This window comes from Phyllobates terribilis, unplaced genomic scaffold, assembly GCF_046119375.1.
Source record: "Phyllobates terribilis strain yellow unplaced genomic scaffold, ASM4611937v1 Scaffold_9__5_contigs__length_417890890, whole genome shotgun sequence".
NCBI lineage: Eukaryota > Metazoa > Chordata > Amphibia > Anura > Dendrobatidae > Phyllobates > Phyllobates terribilis.
In genome coordinates, this window is record NW_027362769.1 from 55,379,771 (window position 1) to 55,398,374 (window position 18,604).

General features: G+C 43.0%; 1 protein-coding gene across 1 annotated transcript in view; it reads right to left on the reverse strand.

Annotated features, from left to right (window-relative positions):
- Positions 1 to 18,604, reverse strand: part of LOC141161556 (aldehyde oxidase-like) — a 151,507-nt gene that overhangs the window by 110,566 nt on the left and 22,337 nt on the right. Inside the window, exons 5-6 of the mRNA XM_073646514.1 lie at positions 12,131 to 12,257; positions 989 to 1,050 (exon numbers count right to left, since the gene is read on the reverse strand). Coding sequence (XP_073502615.1) covers positions 989 to 1,050; positions 12,131 to 12,257 — 189 coding nt within the window. The remainder of the gene's footprint in view (positions 1 to 988; positions 1,051 to 12,130; positions 12,258 to 18,604) is intronic.

Genomic DNA, 18,604 nt, shown 5'->3' on the forward strand with positions numbered 1-18,604 from the left:
GGGAGTCTTTATACTTTATGGAGGGCTATGTGGGGGCCATTACACTGTATGCAAGCAATTATACGGTGTGAAGGTTTGTGTGGGGTCCTTCATACTGTATGGATGGCTGTGTGGGAGTCATTATACTTTTTGGAGGGCTAGTGGGGGCTATTATACCAAGTGGTGAGGTGTGGGGCCATTATACTGCATGGGGGAGAAGTGGAGGGGTCACAGTTGGGGGATCATACTATGTTGGGGGTCACCATACTTTGCAAGGGGATTTGAGGTGGGGTACAGTAGGGTCATCATACTATGCGTGTGAAGGATACTGTGGAGGAAGTCACTGTGGGGGTATCATACAATGTTTGTGTGGCTATTTTGGGTGGAATGAAAGGGAAATCTAGGGCTTCCATAGGAGGAAAATGATTTTGTAAAGGCTGCATCACGGGTTTACCGCTAGAGGGGCCAGAAGACCACGGTGTCTGATTCCACATACTCCTGCACTGATTAGAAGCACTTTACCATATTAAACAGTGCAGGTTTCTGCTAGTATTGCAGGGGTTCAGATGAGAGTCTCTGAAGCTTTCCTGCTTTGATGATCTCAGCTGTTTAGTGTTGGCCACTCCCATCTGCTATTTATACTCGACAAGGATAGCTAGGGCGCCCCTTGCTTTAGGGATAGGAAGGAGCCCCTAGCCCCGGGATATCAATAAACTGTCATGTGACAGGCTGAAAAGTTGTGAGATGTGCTCTTCTGTGACCCCGCCAAATATAAATTATTTTTTGGTTGGGGGAGGGGGGCAATTAGAACTTCTGCTATGGGGCCCCATGATTTCTATGTCTGCTTTAGTAAACACTTGTATTCCTTATTATGTCGAGGGTCACTGATCTTTATGTAAGATATCACATAGGCCAGAGACATGCCAATGTTTGGATACATCAGTAATAGAAAGCTTTATAAGGGGTGGAGGAACTCCTTCATGTAAGTTCTGTTCAGTTGTTTACTTACATTACAGAAAGTTCTGCATCCATCAACTATTGGTCGATATCCAGTACAGCGGCACAGATTACCTAATAACAAAGCAAATGAGTAAACAAAAGATCAAATTAACCTTCACCCCTTTGACTGAAAACTAACTACAAATATCTTGTGTAAAATCATCCTACTTGCTGCCCTCCATTTGCTTCCCGCAGCATCTTCCACTCAGATCGACATTCCTTTCTTCCTAATTCTAAGATGGCCAAATTACAGCACCTTTCCCATCTCCTTAAAGGACAGGAAAAGCAATGGAGGTGTGGTTTAGACTGACCGCTGCAATCCCCAGGTTAAGCAGGATCTTAGAAGCAGGACAAATGGAATGCCAAACTGAATGTTGGAAGCAGCGGGAGGCAGACGGAGGGCACAAGGTATGGTGATCATACATGAGAGATGTATAGTCACTTTTTAGTCTAAGAGTGGTGGGTGATTTTAACCCCTTAACAAAATATGGCATAACAACGTCATTGCTAGAATTCCCATGTGTGTATGGAGCTCAAGAACAGAACTCTCTCAACATGCGAAAGATTCCGGCTATATTACAGAAGAGCAAAGGAAATCCAGCTCCTCCAATCGGGTAAAAAAGGCTTTATTCAGAATTCCACAGAAAAAGAACATGACACAAGTACAAAATATGCAAGTAGTTTCAGATCATAAGTGATTGTCATTTTTTCCCCATTTTCCGTTACATTGTAAGGTAAAATGAATTGCATCATTCAAAACTACATCTCATCCCACAAAAAAAAAGTTCTCACACCGTAATGTCGAATATTTAAAAAGTTACGGCTTGAAAGAAGAAAAATTCCTTAAAGGTGTGTTCTCAAGTGTGAAAGTTACCCCTTATACATAGGGGATTACTTTCTGATTACTGGGCGTCCGACCCCGTAGCCACAGAGATTCTGAGAATGGAGCGGAGGTGATTCATGTGCACTATTAAGAATGAAGCGATAGTGCACATGTACAACCACCATTCAGCCAGGGCTCCGGATGATTTTTCGGATGACTGAGAGCCACTGTGTTTGGATCCCCAGAAATCGGAAAGGTATCCCCTATAATGTGGGGTATAACTTTCAAACTAGAGATTAAAGACAAAAGCTATAAACCTCTCTGTAGTTGGAATATTGTCAGTGCAACATTAAAAAGAAGCTGACATTTGCCCCTTAAGAAATAAATGTCTGCCAGCATTCTTGTCTTTACAAGAAGCTGATTGTTATCTCTCAGATTTGTTTTTAAAGGCAGCATCCAGTGTGACATAACATCAAATTCTATAACAGGAAGAGATCTTAGAGCAGCCATAGTGTTGGCTTCGAATAGTAGGGAAGGGAAAGAGATTTCAAAAAGGCCTCGTTGAGACTTCCAAGTTTCCAGTACATGTTCTATCCATTTTTTTCATGGATACAAGTACCCATTATAATCTATGGTGCTATTCACATGTCCGTATTTTTCCACAAATGTGGACATGTGAATAACACCATAGATTAGCTATTAGCTAATACAATAGCACACAATAGCTTTAGCCATGCTGTGTGTCATAGAAAATACTAAAGATTTATCTCCCTCCAAACCCCTCTTTCCCCCTCCCCTATACTATTTGTCACAGGAAAAGAGCTAGCAATCTAGACAGCTTGCTACTATGCAAATAGCTGTACACATGAGAGGTGGCAAACTTAATTGTCCAGGTTAATTTCCATACGAATGGAGCTCATAGTAGCAGAGACCTGTGATGAGTAGACACCTGACTAAATAGGAAACTGCTCATTAAAACCTCAAACCTCAATCTGCAGTTTCGTAGGCACCAACATGAAATATGGAATATCGGAAGTTCTATAATTCCGATAATGATGGGACACATATTTTTAGGGTTAGCTAAGGAACAAAATGCACATTTTTAAGGATCTGTGAGCCCTTACAGTGAGCTGTAACGCAAGAACACAAAAATAACGGACAACAGCCATGTCATGTCTGTTCTCTACAGAAAGGTAAATTCACAATAAAAAATAGGCCGACACTTGCTAACTTCTGCGATCAACCAGCGAGAAGTTATAGCAGAAGTTAGATATTTAATAAATCCATGAAGGGCGGAGAAGAGCCCAAGTGAGGTCATCACAGGGGAGTGTGTGGGCAGGGCCCTCCTTCGGCATAAAAGATCCAGCTGAAGATGGGTCAATACTCATGCTGGGAGATACATATTTTGGAAACATGGGTCCCATTTGATAACTGTCCGTTGGAGCGCCTCCCCTCCAGCTAAACTGAATCGTCTCTGCGATCTGTCTAGTAAGTTTCTTCCGTTAATCCCTTTTTATTTTGTGTAACTGTATATTCTGTATTGTATTGTCCCCCTTTGTAAAATCTTTGTATATTTTTCATAAACAGTGCCTCCCTTTTGGATTAGATATAAAATTTAATAGGTCTGTTTCTTCTGTTGATGGGGCGGCGAGCCAGAGCCCGTATGGCGCTTCTGCAGGGGCCCCACCTGTGATTGCCAGCTATATCTGCAGCCAGGGTAGTGTGGACCCCCACCTGCTGATGGCCTTGGGGCAGCTTGTGGCAGACGATCGTGATAGATGACTGCAGCGGATCCTGAAGTACCAGGAGTAAGCAGAGCAACGGGCCCAAGCTGACTGAGAGGCTGCTGAGCGATGGGCCCAAGCTGACAGAGAGGCTGCTGAGCGACAGGCCCAAGACGAGCATCTGTACAAGCTGGAGCTAGCCCGGATTCAGAAGGAGCCATCACACACACGGACCCGTGAGTCCAACAGTGCCAACAACTTTAAACCCAGTCCTGAGCATTTTCCTGTAATGGAAAAGGACCGGGACTTGGACATATTTCTGCGAGGATTTGAGAAAGCCTGCAGACAGTACCAGCTGTCTGAGCACCAGTGGGCCAGATATTTAACCCCAGGGCTCTGAGGAAAAGCTCAGGAGGTGATTGCTTCTCTCCCTTGAGACCAAGATGGAGACTATGAGGCCATCAAGCTGGCCCTGATAAAATAGTATCAGCATACTCCGGAGGTTTATCTGAAAAAGTTCAGAGCCCTCCAGCGTGGACCACATGACAGCTACAGTGATGTGGTGGATGGACTCAGGACCAACTTTGAGCAGTGGTTCCAAGGACTGTCAGTCACAACCTTCGAGGACCGGAAGGATCTGATGGTGAAGGACCAGTTTCTTCATCTTTGCCCTGTGGAAGTGCGACAGTTTGTGCAGGACCGGGAGCCAAAAGGAAGCCGCCAAAGCAGCCCAGATCGCAGATGCGTATGAGTCAACCACACACCGGAGGTGCGGAAATCAGCCGTCGCCAGCTGGAAAGGGGGTAAGCCGACAACCACCCCAGTGTTCCAGCCAGCCAGCCCTCAGTGGGTCCTACCCCATCTTCCAGCACCCGGCCTGCATTTGACTCCCGTAGGTGTTATATTTGTGACCAAACGGGTCACCTCAGCCTTGTCTGCCCAGAGAGGCAGAAGATGAACACCACACCTGAGGCCCCAGGGCCTAGTGCAGCCATTCTTTTTGTGGGTGGGGCGGTTGGCCGGGCCCGTAAGAACTTACAACCGGTCACTGTGGGCAACACCTTCACTGTTGGGCTTAAAGACACTGGCACAGAACATATCCTCATCCGCCCTGAGTTTGTGTTATCAGAAGATCGAATCCCTGGGAAGACCCTGACTGTCACCGGGTTTGGGGGTGTTCGCCGTGCCATAGCAATGGCCCGAGTTTTCCTGAACTGAGGTCTAGGGAGGGGGTTAAGGGAAGTGGGGGTGTCGGAGAATCTCCCCACTAATGTGCTATTGGGAACTGATCTGGGACAGTTGGTTGCCCGATACATTCCTGACAACCCTCCCAGATCTGAAAATGTCAATGTGATGCATAATAAAAATGTGTGTTGTGGTAAAGGGGAACTCAGCCTCCTCACTCCGCGGGGTGATGCTGCTGAGGATCCCCTAAAACGAGCCAGTATAAGTGCTATGGGCAATGGGAGCAGGCACGGGCACCAGTAAGCAGGTCGTCCCATGACCAATGTCTTGCCAAATGGTGACATGGTCGGTGGCAGCTGCCCCATGACTAGCATGGCTCCAGAGGTAACAAGAAAGGATGGGGAGAAACACAGGAATCATAAGGAAAGTGGTCCCGTGCCACCGACAAGTGTCACGACGGACTGTGACATGGCCGGTCGTAGCTGCCCCATAGTTAGCCCGGCTCCCAAGGTAACAATGATGGGTTGGAAGGTAGGTCCCACAAACGGGCAGGGTGAGGGAAATGTGTGTCCCACTGCCTGTCAGGAATATGGGAGGAAGGTACCCATAGCCTGTCAGAGGGGTGGGAAAAAGGTACACCGAACCGGTCAGGGTGATCGGAAAGCTGTATCCCCAGTCGGTCAGAGTGGTGGGCGAGTTGGATCCACAGCTTGTTGGATTAGCAGGAAGGGTGGACCGCCAGGTTGGCTTAAGGGGCGATTTGAAAATCAACCCCTACGCTACCTCAAAAAGGGGGAGATGTCATAGAAAATGCTGAAGATCTATCTCCCTCCAAACCCCTCTTCCTCCTCCCCTATTCTATTTGTCACAGGAGAAGAGCTAGCAATCTAGACAGCTTGCTACTATGCAAATAGCAGTACACATGAGAGGTGGCAAACTCAATTGTCCAATCTAATTATCATATGAATGTAGCTCATAGTAGCAGAGACCTGTGATGAGTAGACACCTTGCTAAATAGGAAACTGCTCATTAAAACCTCAAAGGAAATCCATCTCACTCTCCACAATAGCCAGGACATTCTCATTTGCACATATAGTTACATAGTTACATAGTTTATAAGGCCGAAAAAAGACAAGCGTCCATCCAGTTCAGCCTATTTCTTGTGCACTGCAGCTATTCCGCAGCGTTGATCCAGGGGAAGGCAAAAAAAAACAAAACAAACAAAAAAAACCCATGCGGTATAGGCCAATTCACATCATTGAGGAAAAAATTCACTTCCCGACACCAATCTGGATTAATTAACTATCACTAAGCATAATATGTAATTTTATTGTTCTCAAGAAAGGCGTCCAGGCCTCTCTTGAACTCATTAAGTGAGTTGGACATCACCACTTCCTCTCCCAGAGAGTTCCAGAGTCTCACGGCTCTGACCGTAAAGAATCCCCTTCTATGCTGGTGCAGGAACCTCCTTTCCTCCAGACGCATAGTGTGCCCCCTCGTCTTTGTCACCATCCTTGGTATAAACAGGTCATGGGAGAGATCTCTGTACTGCCCCCTGATGTATTTATACATGTTTATGAGGTCTCCCCTAAGCCTTCTCTTTTCCAACGTAAATAGGCCTAATTTTGACAACCTCTCTGGGTATTCTAGTCCCTCCATTCCCTTTATTACCTTAGTCGCCCTCCTTTGTACCCTCTCTAGCTCCAATATGTCTTTCCTGAGCACCGGAGCCCAGAACTGTGCACAATATTCTAAGTGCGGCCTTACCAGCGCTTTATACAGAGGAAGAACAATGTTCTCATCATATGCCCCTATTCCTCTTCTGATGCATGCCATGACTCTATTTGCCTTCGCAGCTGCTGCCTGACACTGGGCACTCCAATTTAATTTGTATTAACCAAGACGCCCAGGTCCTTCTCCATGTCAGATTTCCCCAACGTTTTCCCATTTAATATGTATGGGTGATTGCTGTTTTTCTTTCCCATGTGCATGACCTTACATTTATCGGCATTGAACCCCATTTGCCATTTTTTGGCCCAACTCCCCATTTTATCTAAATCCTCCTGTAGCTGTGCCCTATCCTCATCTGTGTTAACTACTTTACAAAGTTTAGTATCATCTGCAAATATTGCTATTTTACTATGCAACCCTTCCACTAGATCATTAATAAATATATTAAATAATATAGGGCCCAAGACAGACCCTTGAGGCACCCCGCTAGTAACCCTGACACACCCTGAGCTTACTCCATTGATAACCACCCTCTGCTTTCTATCACTCAGCTAGCTATTTACCCACTTGCACACATTATCCCCCAGACCAAGCATTCTCATTTTATATACCAACCTTTTGTGTGGCACGGTATCAAACGCTTTGGAGAAGTCAAGGTATACAACATCCACTGACTCTCCCCGGTCCAGCTGTGAGCTCACCTCCTCGTAGAAGGCAATCAGGTTTGTTTGGCAGGAGCGATCTCTCATGAATCCATGTTGATATGGAGTTAGACAGTTATTATCATTAAGATATTCTACAATAGCATCTCTAAGAAATCCTTCAAACAATTTACCCACAACAGACGTTAAGTTGACTGGTCTATAGTTCCCAGGGTCACTTTTAGACCCCTTTTTGAATATTGGTACCACATTTGCTTGGCGCCAGTCTAGTGGGGCAGTCCCTGTCCATAAAGAGTGCTTGAATATAAGATACAGCGGTCTGTCTATCACATTACTTAATTCTTTTAGTACCCGGGGGTGTATGCCATCTGGGCCTGGTGACTTGTCTATTTTGATATTATTTAGGCGTTTCTGAACTTCCTCCTGGGTTAGGTGGGTGATATTTAGCGGAGGGTTTACTTTATCACTTTGCATTTCCTCCGATAAATTGTTTTCTTTTGTGAAAACAGTGGAGAAGAAGCTATTGAGTAGGTTTGCTTTACCCTCATCGCCCTCTATGATTTTACCCAGGTTATTTTTCAATGGGCCAACTCCATCAGTTTTAATCCTTTTACTGTTTATATAGTTAAAGAACAGTTTGGGATTCGTTTTACTTTCCTTGGCAATTAGTCTCTCTGTCTCCTCTTTTGCTATTCTTATTTGTTTCTTACAGATTTTGTTTTTTTCCCTATAAGATATTAGAGCTTCCTCGCTGCCTTCTTGTTTAAGTTTACTGAAAGCCCTTTTTTTGTTTTTCATTGCCCTCTTGACTTCCTTATTTAGCCACATTGGCTTCCTCCTATTCCTAGCCCTTTTATTCCCATAAGGTATGTACCTTCTACAGTGACTATGTGGGGAAAGAAAGTATTTAGTCAGCCACCAATTGTGCTAGTTCTCCCACTTAAAAAGATGAGAGAGGCCTGTAATTTACATCATAGGTAGACCTCAACTATGAGAGCCAAAATGAGAAAACAAATCCTGAAAATCACATTGCCTGATTTGGAAAGAAATTTTTTTCAAATTTTGGTCAATTACAAAAGTTCATCTCAATACTTTGTTATATATCCTTTGTTGGCAATGACAGGTCAAACGTTTTCTGTAAGTCCTCACAAGGTTGGCACACAATGTTGCTGGTATGTTGGCCCATTCCTCCATGCAGATCTCCTCTAGAGCAGTGATGTTTTGGGGCTGTCGCTGGGCAACACGGACTTTGAACTCCCTCCAAAGGTTTATATGGTTTAGATCTGGAGACTGGCTAGGCCACTCCAGGACCTTGAAATGCTTCTTACGAAGCCACTCCTTCGTTGCCCTGGCGGTGTGCTTGGGATCATTATCATGCTGAAAGACCCAGCCACGTTTCATCTTCAATGAACATGTTGATGGAAGGAGGTTTGCACTCAAAATCTCACGATACATGACCCCATTCATTCTTTCATGTACACGGATCAGTCGTCCTGGTCCCTTGGCAGAGAAACAGCCCCAAAGCATGATGTTGCCACCCCCATGCTTCACAGTAGGCATGGTGTTCTTAGAATGCAACTCAGCATTCTTTCTCCTCCAAACACGACGAGTTGTGTTTCTACCAAACAGTTCTACTTTGGTTTCATCTGACCATATGACATTCTTCCAATACTCTTCTGGATCATCCAAACGCTCTCTAGCAAACTTCAGACGGGCCCAGACATGTAATGGCTTAAGCAGGGGGACACGTCTGGCACTGCAGGATCTGAGTCCCTGACAGCGTAGTGTGTTACTGATGGTAGCCTGTTTAACGTTGGTCCCAGCTTTCTGCAGGTAATTCACTAGGTCCCCCCGTGTGGTTCTGGTATTTTTGCTCACCGTTCTTGACATAATTTTGACCCCCACGGGGTGAGATCTTGTGTGGAGCCCCAGATCAAGGGAGATTATCAGTGGCCTTGTATGTGTTCCATTTTCTAATTATTGCTCCCACAGTTGATTTCTTCACACCAAGCTGCTTGCCTATTGCAGATTCAGTCTTCCCAGCCAGTCTTCCCAAAGAGCTGTTGAAGCACACCAATTGTGTTCCTGATGTCCTTCAACAGCTCTTTGGTCTTCACCATAGTGGAGTTTGGAGTGTGACTGTTTGAGGTTGCGGACCGGTGTCTTTTATACTGATAACAAGTTCAAACAGGTGTCAGTACTACAGGTAATGAGTGGAGGACAGAGGAGCCTCTTAAATAAGAAGTTACAGGTCTGTGAGAGCCAGAAATCTTGCTTGTTTGTAATTGACCAAATTCTTATTTTCCACCAAAATTTGAAAAAAAATTCTTTCCAAATCAGACAATGTGATTTTCAGGATTTGTTTTCTCATTTTGTCTCTCATAGTTGAGGTCTACCTATGATGTCAATTACAGGCCTCTCTCATCTTTTTAAGTGGGAGAACTTGCACAATTGGTGGCTGACTAAATACTTTTTTTCCCCACTGTATGTTCAATCTGCAATCTCGTAGGCAACAACACGAAATATGGAATATCGGAAGTTCTATAATTCCGATAATGATGGGACACATTTGTAGCGGCAGGGTTAGCTAAGGAACAATATGCACATTTTTCCGGATCTGTGAACCCTTCCAGTGAGCTGTAACGCAAGAACACAAAAATAACGGACAGCAGCTATGTCATGTCTGGTCTCTAAAAGAAAGGTAAATTCACATTAAAAAATAGGGCGTCACTTGCTAACTTCTGCAATCAACCAGCGAGACGTTATCGCAGAAGTTAGAAATTTTATAAAGCCATGAAGGCTGGAGACGAGCCCATGTGATGTCATCACAGGGGAGTGTGTGGGCAGGGCCCCCCTTCAGCATAAAAGATCCAGCTGAAGATGGGTCCATACTCATGTTGGGAGATACATATTTTGTAAGCACGGGTCCCGTTCGATAACGGTCCATTGGAGCACCTACCCTCCAGCTAAACTGAATCATCTCTGTGATCTGTCTAGTAAGTTTCTTCCGTTATTCCCTTTTTATTTTGTGTAACTGTATATTCTGTATTGTATTGTCCCCCTTTGTAAAATCTTTGTATATTTTTCATAAACACTGCCTCCCTTTTGGATTAAATATAAAATTTAATATTTCTGTTTCTTCTGTTTTGTAATCATTCCTTCCCTGAAGCCATATACGCTACCAGAAAACAGACGCCCAATCAGGCTTGTCTTGCATTTGAGTATTTAAAACTAATTGGTGGTGGCAGCGAATAATCTTAATTGGAGTATCATGAAGCTGGCAGTGATCGTACGGGGGCATATACACATATTCCATGAGTTGGAGTTCGGAGGTGTATACGCCATACGCTCATTGCTTGCTTGCCGATAGCTACACAGTAGCAGGGTCCATGAATCCCTGATATATTGGCGGCAGCGGTGCGATATGGTATGATCCTACCGGTGTCGTCCTGACACTGTGTGTAACAAAAATGCTCATCTGCTATGAACGGGTGGCGCTCATAGCAGATCGGCTATGACAACCACAAGGGGGGCTTCTGCAGACCCCGGGTTGTCATGCCAACCCATCGGCGGCCCGCGATCATGTAACAGGCACGCCAATGGGATGGTGTTATGACACGCTTCCGGCGCGGCCATGTTAAATGCCGCTGTCAGAGTTTGACAGAGGCATTTAACATGTTAACAGCCATGGGTAGATCGCAATTCCACCCGCGGCTGTTAGGGGCACATGACAGCTGATCAGATCACCTGTCATATGCCGGGAAAAATGCGGGCTCCGGAGGTGGGTGATGACCTTGGACGTACCTATACGTCCAAGGTCGTAAGGGGTTAAGTAGATGGAGTTACTTATCTGCTAATATGTAACCAATATTCCTTTGTCAATATCCACGCCTTGAGAGAACGATGTAATCAGCAACATTGCATTGTGAAAAAGCATCTCGTTATGTCTCTTGTATGTAGAGATGTAGAGAATAAGGCAGCACGGTGGCTCAGTGGTTACCACTGCAGCCTTGCAGTGCTGGGGTCCTGGGTTAAAATCCCAACAAGGACAAACATCTGCAAGGAGTTTGTATGTTCTCCCCGTGTTTGTGTTGATTTCTTACCACATTCTAAAGACATACTGATAGGGAATTTAGATTGTGAGCCCGAAAGCAGAGAGTGATGATGATGGCTGTGAAATATGATGGTGCTATAGAAGTGAGTAATATAAATAAGTAGAGTTTCTTATTCTGATTTATATTTAACTTTTTACATAACTGGCTGAACTTGTGTAATAAGTCAACTAAGAGCAGCAGTTATCTTCTGACTACATCTGAGCTGATCTTATACCACAGAGCTCATGCTCATCATCAAAAGTTATAGCACAAGTATAGTGAGCCAGGTCTGGCCTGATGTTTGTATTTCAATCAACTGAGCATGAAAAGGAGATAAAAAGAGGGGGTTTACCCAATGATCAAGCTGCCCCTCCCCACTTCCATTTAGTAGTCCGTATAACATACGTGGATCCATCATAGGCCAGGGCCACATAATTGTATATTCTCTCCTACGAGAGAATCGGATCGATTATGTTAATGACATTCCGATCAAACTGTAATCAGAATTTGCTCATAGTGTCAGCTTAATATGATCTGATTTTCTCGGATGAGAGAATCATAGCACAGGTGAAGAGAAGATGGAGAGCAAAATTTCACCATCTTCTCCATTGTGTGAGACTGCGGAAATCAACCTGCTCTCAGATGACATCCGAGTGCAGTCTGATTTTCACACACCTATAGACTTGAGTGGGTGCGCATGGTCTGACTTGCAGAGCCACTCACAGCATGTTGCGACTTTTTTCTCATGCCAAGTCGTCGTGAGAAAAAGACCCCAGATCTGCACTGCCCCATAGAATAACATGGGTCTGAGTGCTATCCGATAAAACATCTGATAGCACTGAGCCGATGAATATACTCATGTGAGCGAGCCCATACAGCAATTATTGAGCTTTACCTAATAGGAACAAACATCAGATGTTACCATTGTCATACCTCCCAGTGCTTCATTTATCTGCTGCATGGTGGGTTGTGGATGGTTCCTCAGCAAGCTGTACATGGACATCACCATCCCAGGAGTACAGAAACCACACTGAGATCCATGAGCTTTTGCTATTCTTTCCTGTAGGTAATATTTACTTTAATATCAATGAAAGTGATCAGACAGAAGTGAACAATACTTCATTTAAATAGGTTAGCCACTACATTTTATATAGATTTATTTAAAAAAATGGGATTGTAAGGATGTTAAAACAATGAATAAGAGATACTCAGATAGCAGACCCCTGCCGCTCCTCCGCATTTGTTCGCTGCCAGTCTCCACGCTTCCTCTTCTGTGAGGGCATGTTACATAAACCCTTCAGTGGCTCCAGCCAAGCGATGAATCGGCAGTGGTCGATTTATGATGGCTTTTCTAATGTGTCTGTAACAGCATGTGGGCTGTCTGTGATTTTTTGAGAATGTGTCCAGAAATAATAAAAAAAAAATGTTGGCAACCCTGGTAGATGGGTGTCTGTTCTTTATTGTTTTAATACCACCATATGCTCATTTTTATATAAAAATATATAAAAAAAATCAGTGGACAACCCCTTTGTTGCAAAGTTACAAACCTGCAGTTGAAATGACAAAAGTTATTTAAATCACATTATAGCCGAAGATTATATACAGTATTTATTTAATACACCTAATTAATTATGTCCTCATGGATTCACCATTATCAGTATATGCTCATGTGACGATCAGACTCAGACAACCCCTTATACTGAGCGTTCTCCAATGAGTGGCTCAAGCTGGGACAACACCTCGGCTCTACTTTATGAGCGCTCCCCCCTGTATCTGTGATTGGCTGAACAGTGCACAGTCGGAGGGATCCACAGCTTTAAAGAGGGCCTTTCACCAAATTTTTCCTGTTGAACTGGAGACACAATGTTATAGTGTCTGCAGACAGGAATAAAACCTTTTTTCTGCCTTTCCGTTGCAGCGATATTAGCCATCAAACTATTTAGCACCTAATGAGTTTACTTTTTTAATGTCCAAGTGGGTGTTAGCAGACAGTTTTCATTGGGGGTGTGTACCTTTTCTCCCAATATGATGCTGACCGATCATAAGCAGGCAGCAACAAAGCAGAAAAAGAACACGTCCCCATCATATCTAAGAGCAAATTTCTCAGTGTATGATATGTATGACAGACAGCTCTGATCTCCTGGTCTAATCTTGGGCATGATTAGAAAGCACAGATGACTAACACCTTTTAGATAAGGTTCTTGTGGGAGGAAGGGCAGAACAGCTGAGTTTAGCTGTGTCGCATTACAAACCGTTCTATTAGCTCTCCTCCTCTCATAGCATTGTCAGCTCTGCTGCACTGCCCCTCTCCAACACTGCCTGTTTGGAGATGAGAGCTCAAAGCGTCAGTATCACACTTATATCTGTTGTGCTCAACTTGTAATCACTCTGCAGTGAGATCAGAGCTGGGTGTCATTACATCTCAACAAGGAGTAGTCCAGATCAGTCATGTTACTCCTTTGTAAGATGTAATGACAGCCCTGATCTAACTGCAGAGTTGCTTGAGAACAAGAGATAAAAGTAATCAGGAGAGCTCATATAAGCATTTGTAATGTGACACAGCTAAACTCAGCGGCACCTCCTCTCACCCTATACGGATTCATATAAAAGGTTATTCTATGATGGGGGCATGTTCATATTTCCGTTGAGTGTTGGTGCCTGCTTATGATTGTCCCACATCATACAGGGAGAAGAAGTACAGTGAAAACTGTCTGATAACACCCACTTGGTCTTCAAAAAAGTCTTCAAACTCATTAGGTGCCAATACTTTGATTGCTAATATCTCTGAAACAGACAAAAGAAGAAAAAATAATAATTTATTCTGCCATGCAGCCGCTGTTACATTGCGTGTCCAGTCCAACATAAACAATTTGGTTAAAAGTCCTCTGTAAAGCATGAGCATGGCTCACCCCGCATGCAGCTAGCTAGAGATGCACAGATAGAAGCTCAATAATAACACATATATTGTTTGATCATAGACTGCCAAGCTCTTGATGAATTATGGCATTGAATGAAGAACTGTATAGGGTTTTGAATAAGTCTGACAGGTAGTGATAATTTAAAGGAAGCAGTTTAGATACCGTAATCCCCCAAAAACGAAACCATATCTTTATTAAACCCTGTATCTACTTTGTAACAATTCCCTTTTCATGGTTTTATTGTTTCTTGATTCACGATAAAATCAATTTTAAAACTGTAATATGCTAATTAGTGGATGACTAGTCGTGGGGGTGTTGATTTCCCCCGACTTATCCTCCCCCGATTTTGGGGACTAAGGCAACTGAGAAGTGCCCTTCAAACTAGCTAGAAATTTCTTCGGGATCTGTGATAGTTCTCATCTATTACATGTTTCTCCAGCTTATCGAAGAGCACTACAAGCAATTAAAGAAAAATTGTAGGAGCAGCAGCGTGCTATATAGTAACAGTAAACTGCCACCCCTGAATCAAGCACTACTAGCTGACAAATTGAGGGTTAGTTACTGTCTGAGTTTCTCCATTGAATTATTTCACTTTGAGTTCTTTTTACTACATTACTCATACTTGTTATTAGATAACTTAATGAGGGTTATGTTTTATTACACCCCAATATGACAGACAGTGAAAGACATTGGTATATATTAATAGTAAAACAAACAATATTATTAAACAAAACAAACAAACAAAAGTCCCAGACAACCCCTTTAACCTAATGCCAATTCAGTTATAAAAAAGACCTTGTGACATTTACTATAAGCTTATTGTCTCAGCTTTTACTCTTGGTTCACCTTTGAACGAAATGTTATAGTTTAACTGTAATCTACATAAAGGTTGGAGTATCTCTGCAAGTACGGTATATTCTCCACTTCTAATGAGTCATTGTCTTGCTCAGTAACATTCAAACTCAGGTATTCCGTAACACTGAAATCTTTAAACCTATAGTGCCATACAGGGTAAAAATAATTAACGGACATTCTACACACAAACTAAGAGTAAGGGTCAATCTGAGCAGAGTCAGTGAAGTGAAGAATATCCGTTTACTCATTTTTAATGGATTATTAAACAACGCGGAATACATTTTAACCTTCAGAGTGCTGGATTGATTTTTTTTTTATTTCAAGAGATCCCACTGCAAGCAACACATAAAGAAACACTCCCAGCCAAGTTTTATCCCCTAATATATTTCAATCATCATATTACATAGCACTGTGTACTTACAATTGCTGATTTTGCCTTTTTACCCAGCAAATTCTCCCCTTTTTTTCTGCTCTATATGAAAACAGAAAGTCACTTTTCCCTGCATTTATCATCCCTCTTTCCAACTCCTAACCCAGCTTCTCCCTCTCCCCCCTGCCAAGCACTTTTGCAGTGACTCATGACTCATGCAGGGAAAATAGACTTACTGTTTCTACATAGAACTTAGAAGGAGTCAGCTAGTCAGTTTTTAATCATGTGATGTCATAGACCTAATGGAAAAGAGAATAATTAGCTGGGTAGAAAGGCAAAATGAGCAATTGTAAGTACACAGTGCTGTATAATATGGTGACTGCAATATATTAAGAGGGTAAAAATTTGGATGGGAGTCATAGACCTAATGGAAAAGAGAATAATTAACTGGGTAGAAAGGCAAAATGAGCAATTGTAAGTATACTGTGCTTTATAATATGGTGACTGCAATATATTAAGAGGGTAAATATTTGGATGGGAGAAGTGTTTCTTTAAGAGATTCCACAAGCTTTGTCGGTTCACCCTCCCTAGGATTCCTACATGCCATCTGAGCCTTGATCTTTTTCACACAATAAGGTTGAGCTTCCACTTTTTTATTTCCTTTGAAGAAGTTGTAAGATTAATGAGTTTGTCCGACACTGAAATATTTTTTTCTAAGCATGAATGGTTTTAAACAATAATCGGATGCAGCCTCACCTTTCAGCAACCCCGCGGATCCAGCGCAGACTGCTCTGGAAGCAATCACTGCTCCATTTGCAAGTCACCATAATTACTGCAGCCGGTTATTGGCTGCCGTGGTCTGGTGACTAGAAGAGCATGTCATCGGATGTTTCTCTGATGATGCTCTCTTCTAGTCACCTGATGGTCGTGGTCCTGTTGACCTCTGACTGGAACAGCAGAGATTACTCCCACAACCAGCGTAGACCTCCAGAGCCCTCAGTGCTGGATCCATGTGGGTGCTGAAAAGTTAGTATTTCTCCATCTATTGTTTTAAAACCAATCATACCTGGAAAAAATGTATATCAGTATCATACAAACCCTTTATTACATGTTGCAGTTTTTTTTATAATTGCATAACTTTAAATGTCAAGCATGTCAGTACGAGGCACAGGTCTTAAGGCCACCACTAATTATTCAAAATACTGTTCTGCAGAACTCACTTTAGGAGGCACAAGTGATAGCACACAGCGTGTTGAATAGGCTGTATGGTAAATCCAAGAGCCTTGACACATCTCTGTGTTATTGGTCATGGAGAAGCTGAGGGATTCTTAATAGTATTTTGAGCAATTGTTTTGGAGGTTTCAAGATGCAATGCAGCCACAACGTGTGAACGCAGTCTTAGTGTTCTCCCCAGTTGTATTCTTCCAGAGCCGAGAGTCGCACTACCCCCCAGCAGCTATTCATGTCCAAATAGGATATAACATAAGGGCCTTTTGAAGAAGACACCTTAATTTTCAAAACAAATACATTGTATAAATTTGCTGCTTTCTACAGTCACAGATGTTTCTTACAACTAATGACAAGTTTAAGATTTAATTCCACATGATGATTATCGGGAACGAGGGTTCCATGATATTATGTCACGCGAGTGATGCAGGCAATCAGCAGTCGCTAACAGGCGGCCTCAGTCACACTTTCACCACAAAACTCAGACGTTTGGAAAAATTAGCATCTGTTGATTGTTATTTCACATGACGCTGCAGCCAATGTCATGCCAACGTCAGGAGACCCGAAGCTGACATTGCTGGAACTGCATCGGTACAGGGGGTGAGTGCAAGCTTTTTCAATTTTACTCGGGGAACTACAGTATTTAAAAATCGGCTGTCCAGGCAGTGGACAACCATTTTAATAAGTTTGGGCCTTGAACACTCAAAAGACTCATAGCTAGTGATGGGAGAATTGATTAGAAAGACTCTGGTCCATTGGCCAGGTTAGTAATCTGTGACCTCCGAGTGGGAGTTCTGCAAATCTTTTTACCTCTTTGACTTATCGGGCTGGGGCAACGACATCATTGTAGCGTGAAGCACATAAGACATAATGCCAACCCATCAAAGCATACTGTAAGAAAAGCCAGGAATGCCAGGAGGTAAGGAGATCTGCAAGGCTCCCATCATAGATTATTGACCTGATTGATGGACCACAGTCTTTCGAATCGATTCTTCCATCACTCCCAAAAACATATATAATATATTCTATTAGACTATACATAAATATAAAATAGTAAATGTGCTTGTATGTACCCTATATAACTAAGAAATAAATATGACCCATAATTGGATTAGCAAGATAACATGGGTTGACAAGTATTGTGTTCTTGGAGAATATAAAGTAGTCAATACTCTGCCTCTGCCGACCCAAACTTTATTCCAAAGTTCGGTTCTGGTACCAGAACTGTACCCAAACTTGAACCAGAACCAGAAAACCATTGAAAATAATGAGGACCCGGACTTTTTGATCTGGAAAAATCTCTCTCTCGAACATTGCAATGGACTTCCAGGAGAAGTCTGTGTTCGGCGTTTTGCACCGAACATTAACTGTCCTGTACGAACCCCAAACATTTAACTTCAGGTTCGCTTATCTCGAGTCCTAAGGTAGTAATGGCATGTGTGGTATCATTTCTTTCAAGTGCGTTTCAGAGGAAGCATCCTCCTTCGTCAGGAATCCCTGACGGAGGACGCTGCCTCTGAATCATGTTGGATAGAAACCTTTTTGCATCATAGGATAGCTTGTAGCAAGTGTCACATTGCTTGAGTGGTAGTTTTTGACCAGAGATTTTCTGATTAAATGCCACCAACCAGGGAGCTACAGATGGGAAAACGCACACCATCGCTACCATAGGAAATATTCCATTGGATTAATTTTTAAGACAAATCGCGACAACAAAAATCAAGTGGATTCTTTCTGTTACAGATTCGGCTATACAGCTGTGTACACCAATGGGTAGGCGGAGTATATTCTCCAGGAACACAATACTTGTCAACCCTTGTTATCTTGTGTGAGGCAGTTATCTGTAATTAAAGAGCTGCAGTTACAATGCAAAATAAAAGAGAGTGTGGACTTGGTTCAAGCTATTTGACCAAGTCAGATTTAGGAAAACCTGACATGGGTTTTTTATTTAGAGAGATCTGTAGGAAGGTAGTGGGATGGATCTCTTCCTCCACTCCGAGTCTTGGGAGCGCCCCATGTCCACTTATTTAAACTTTC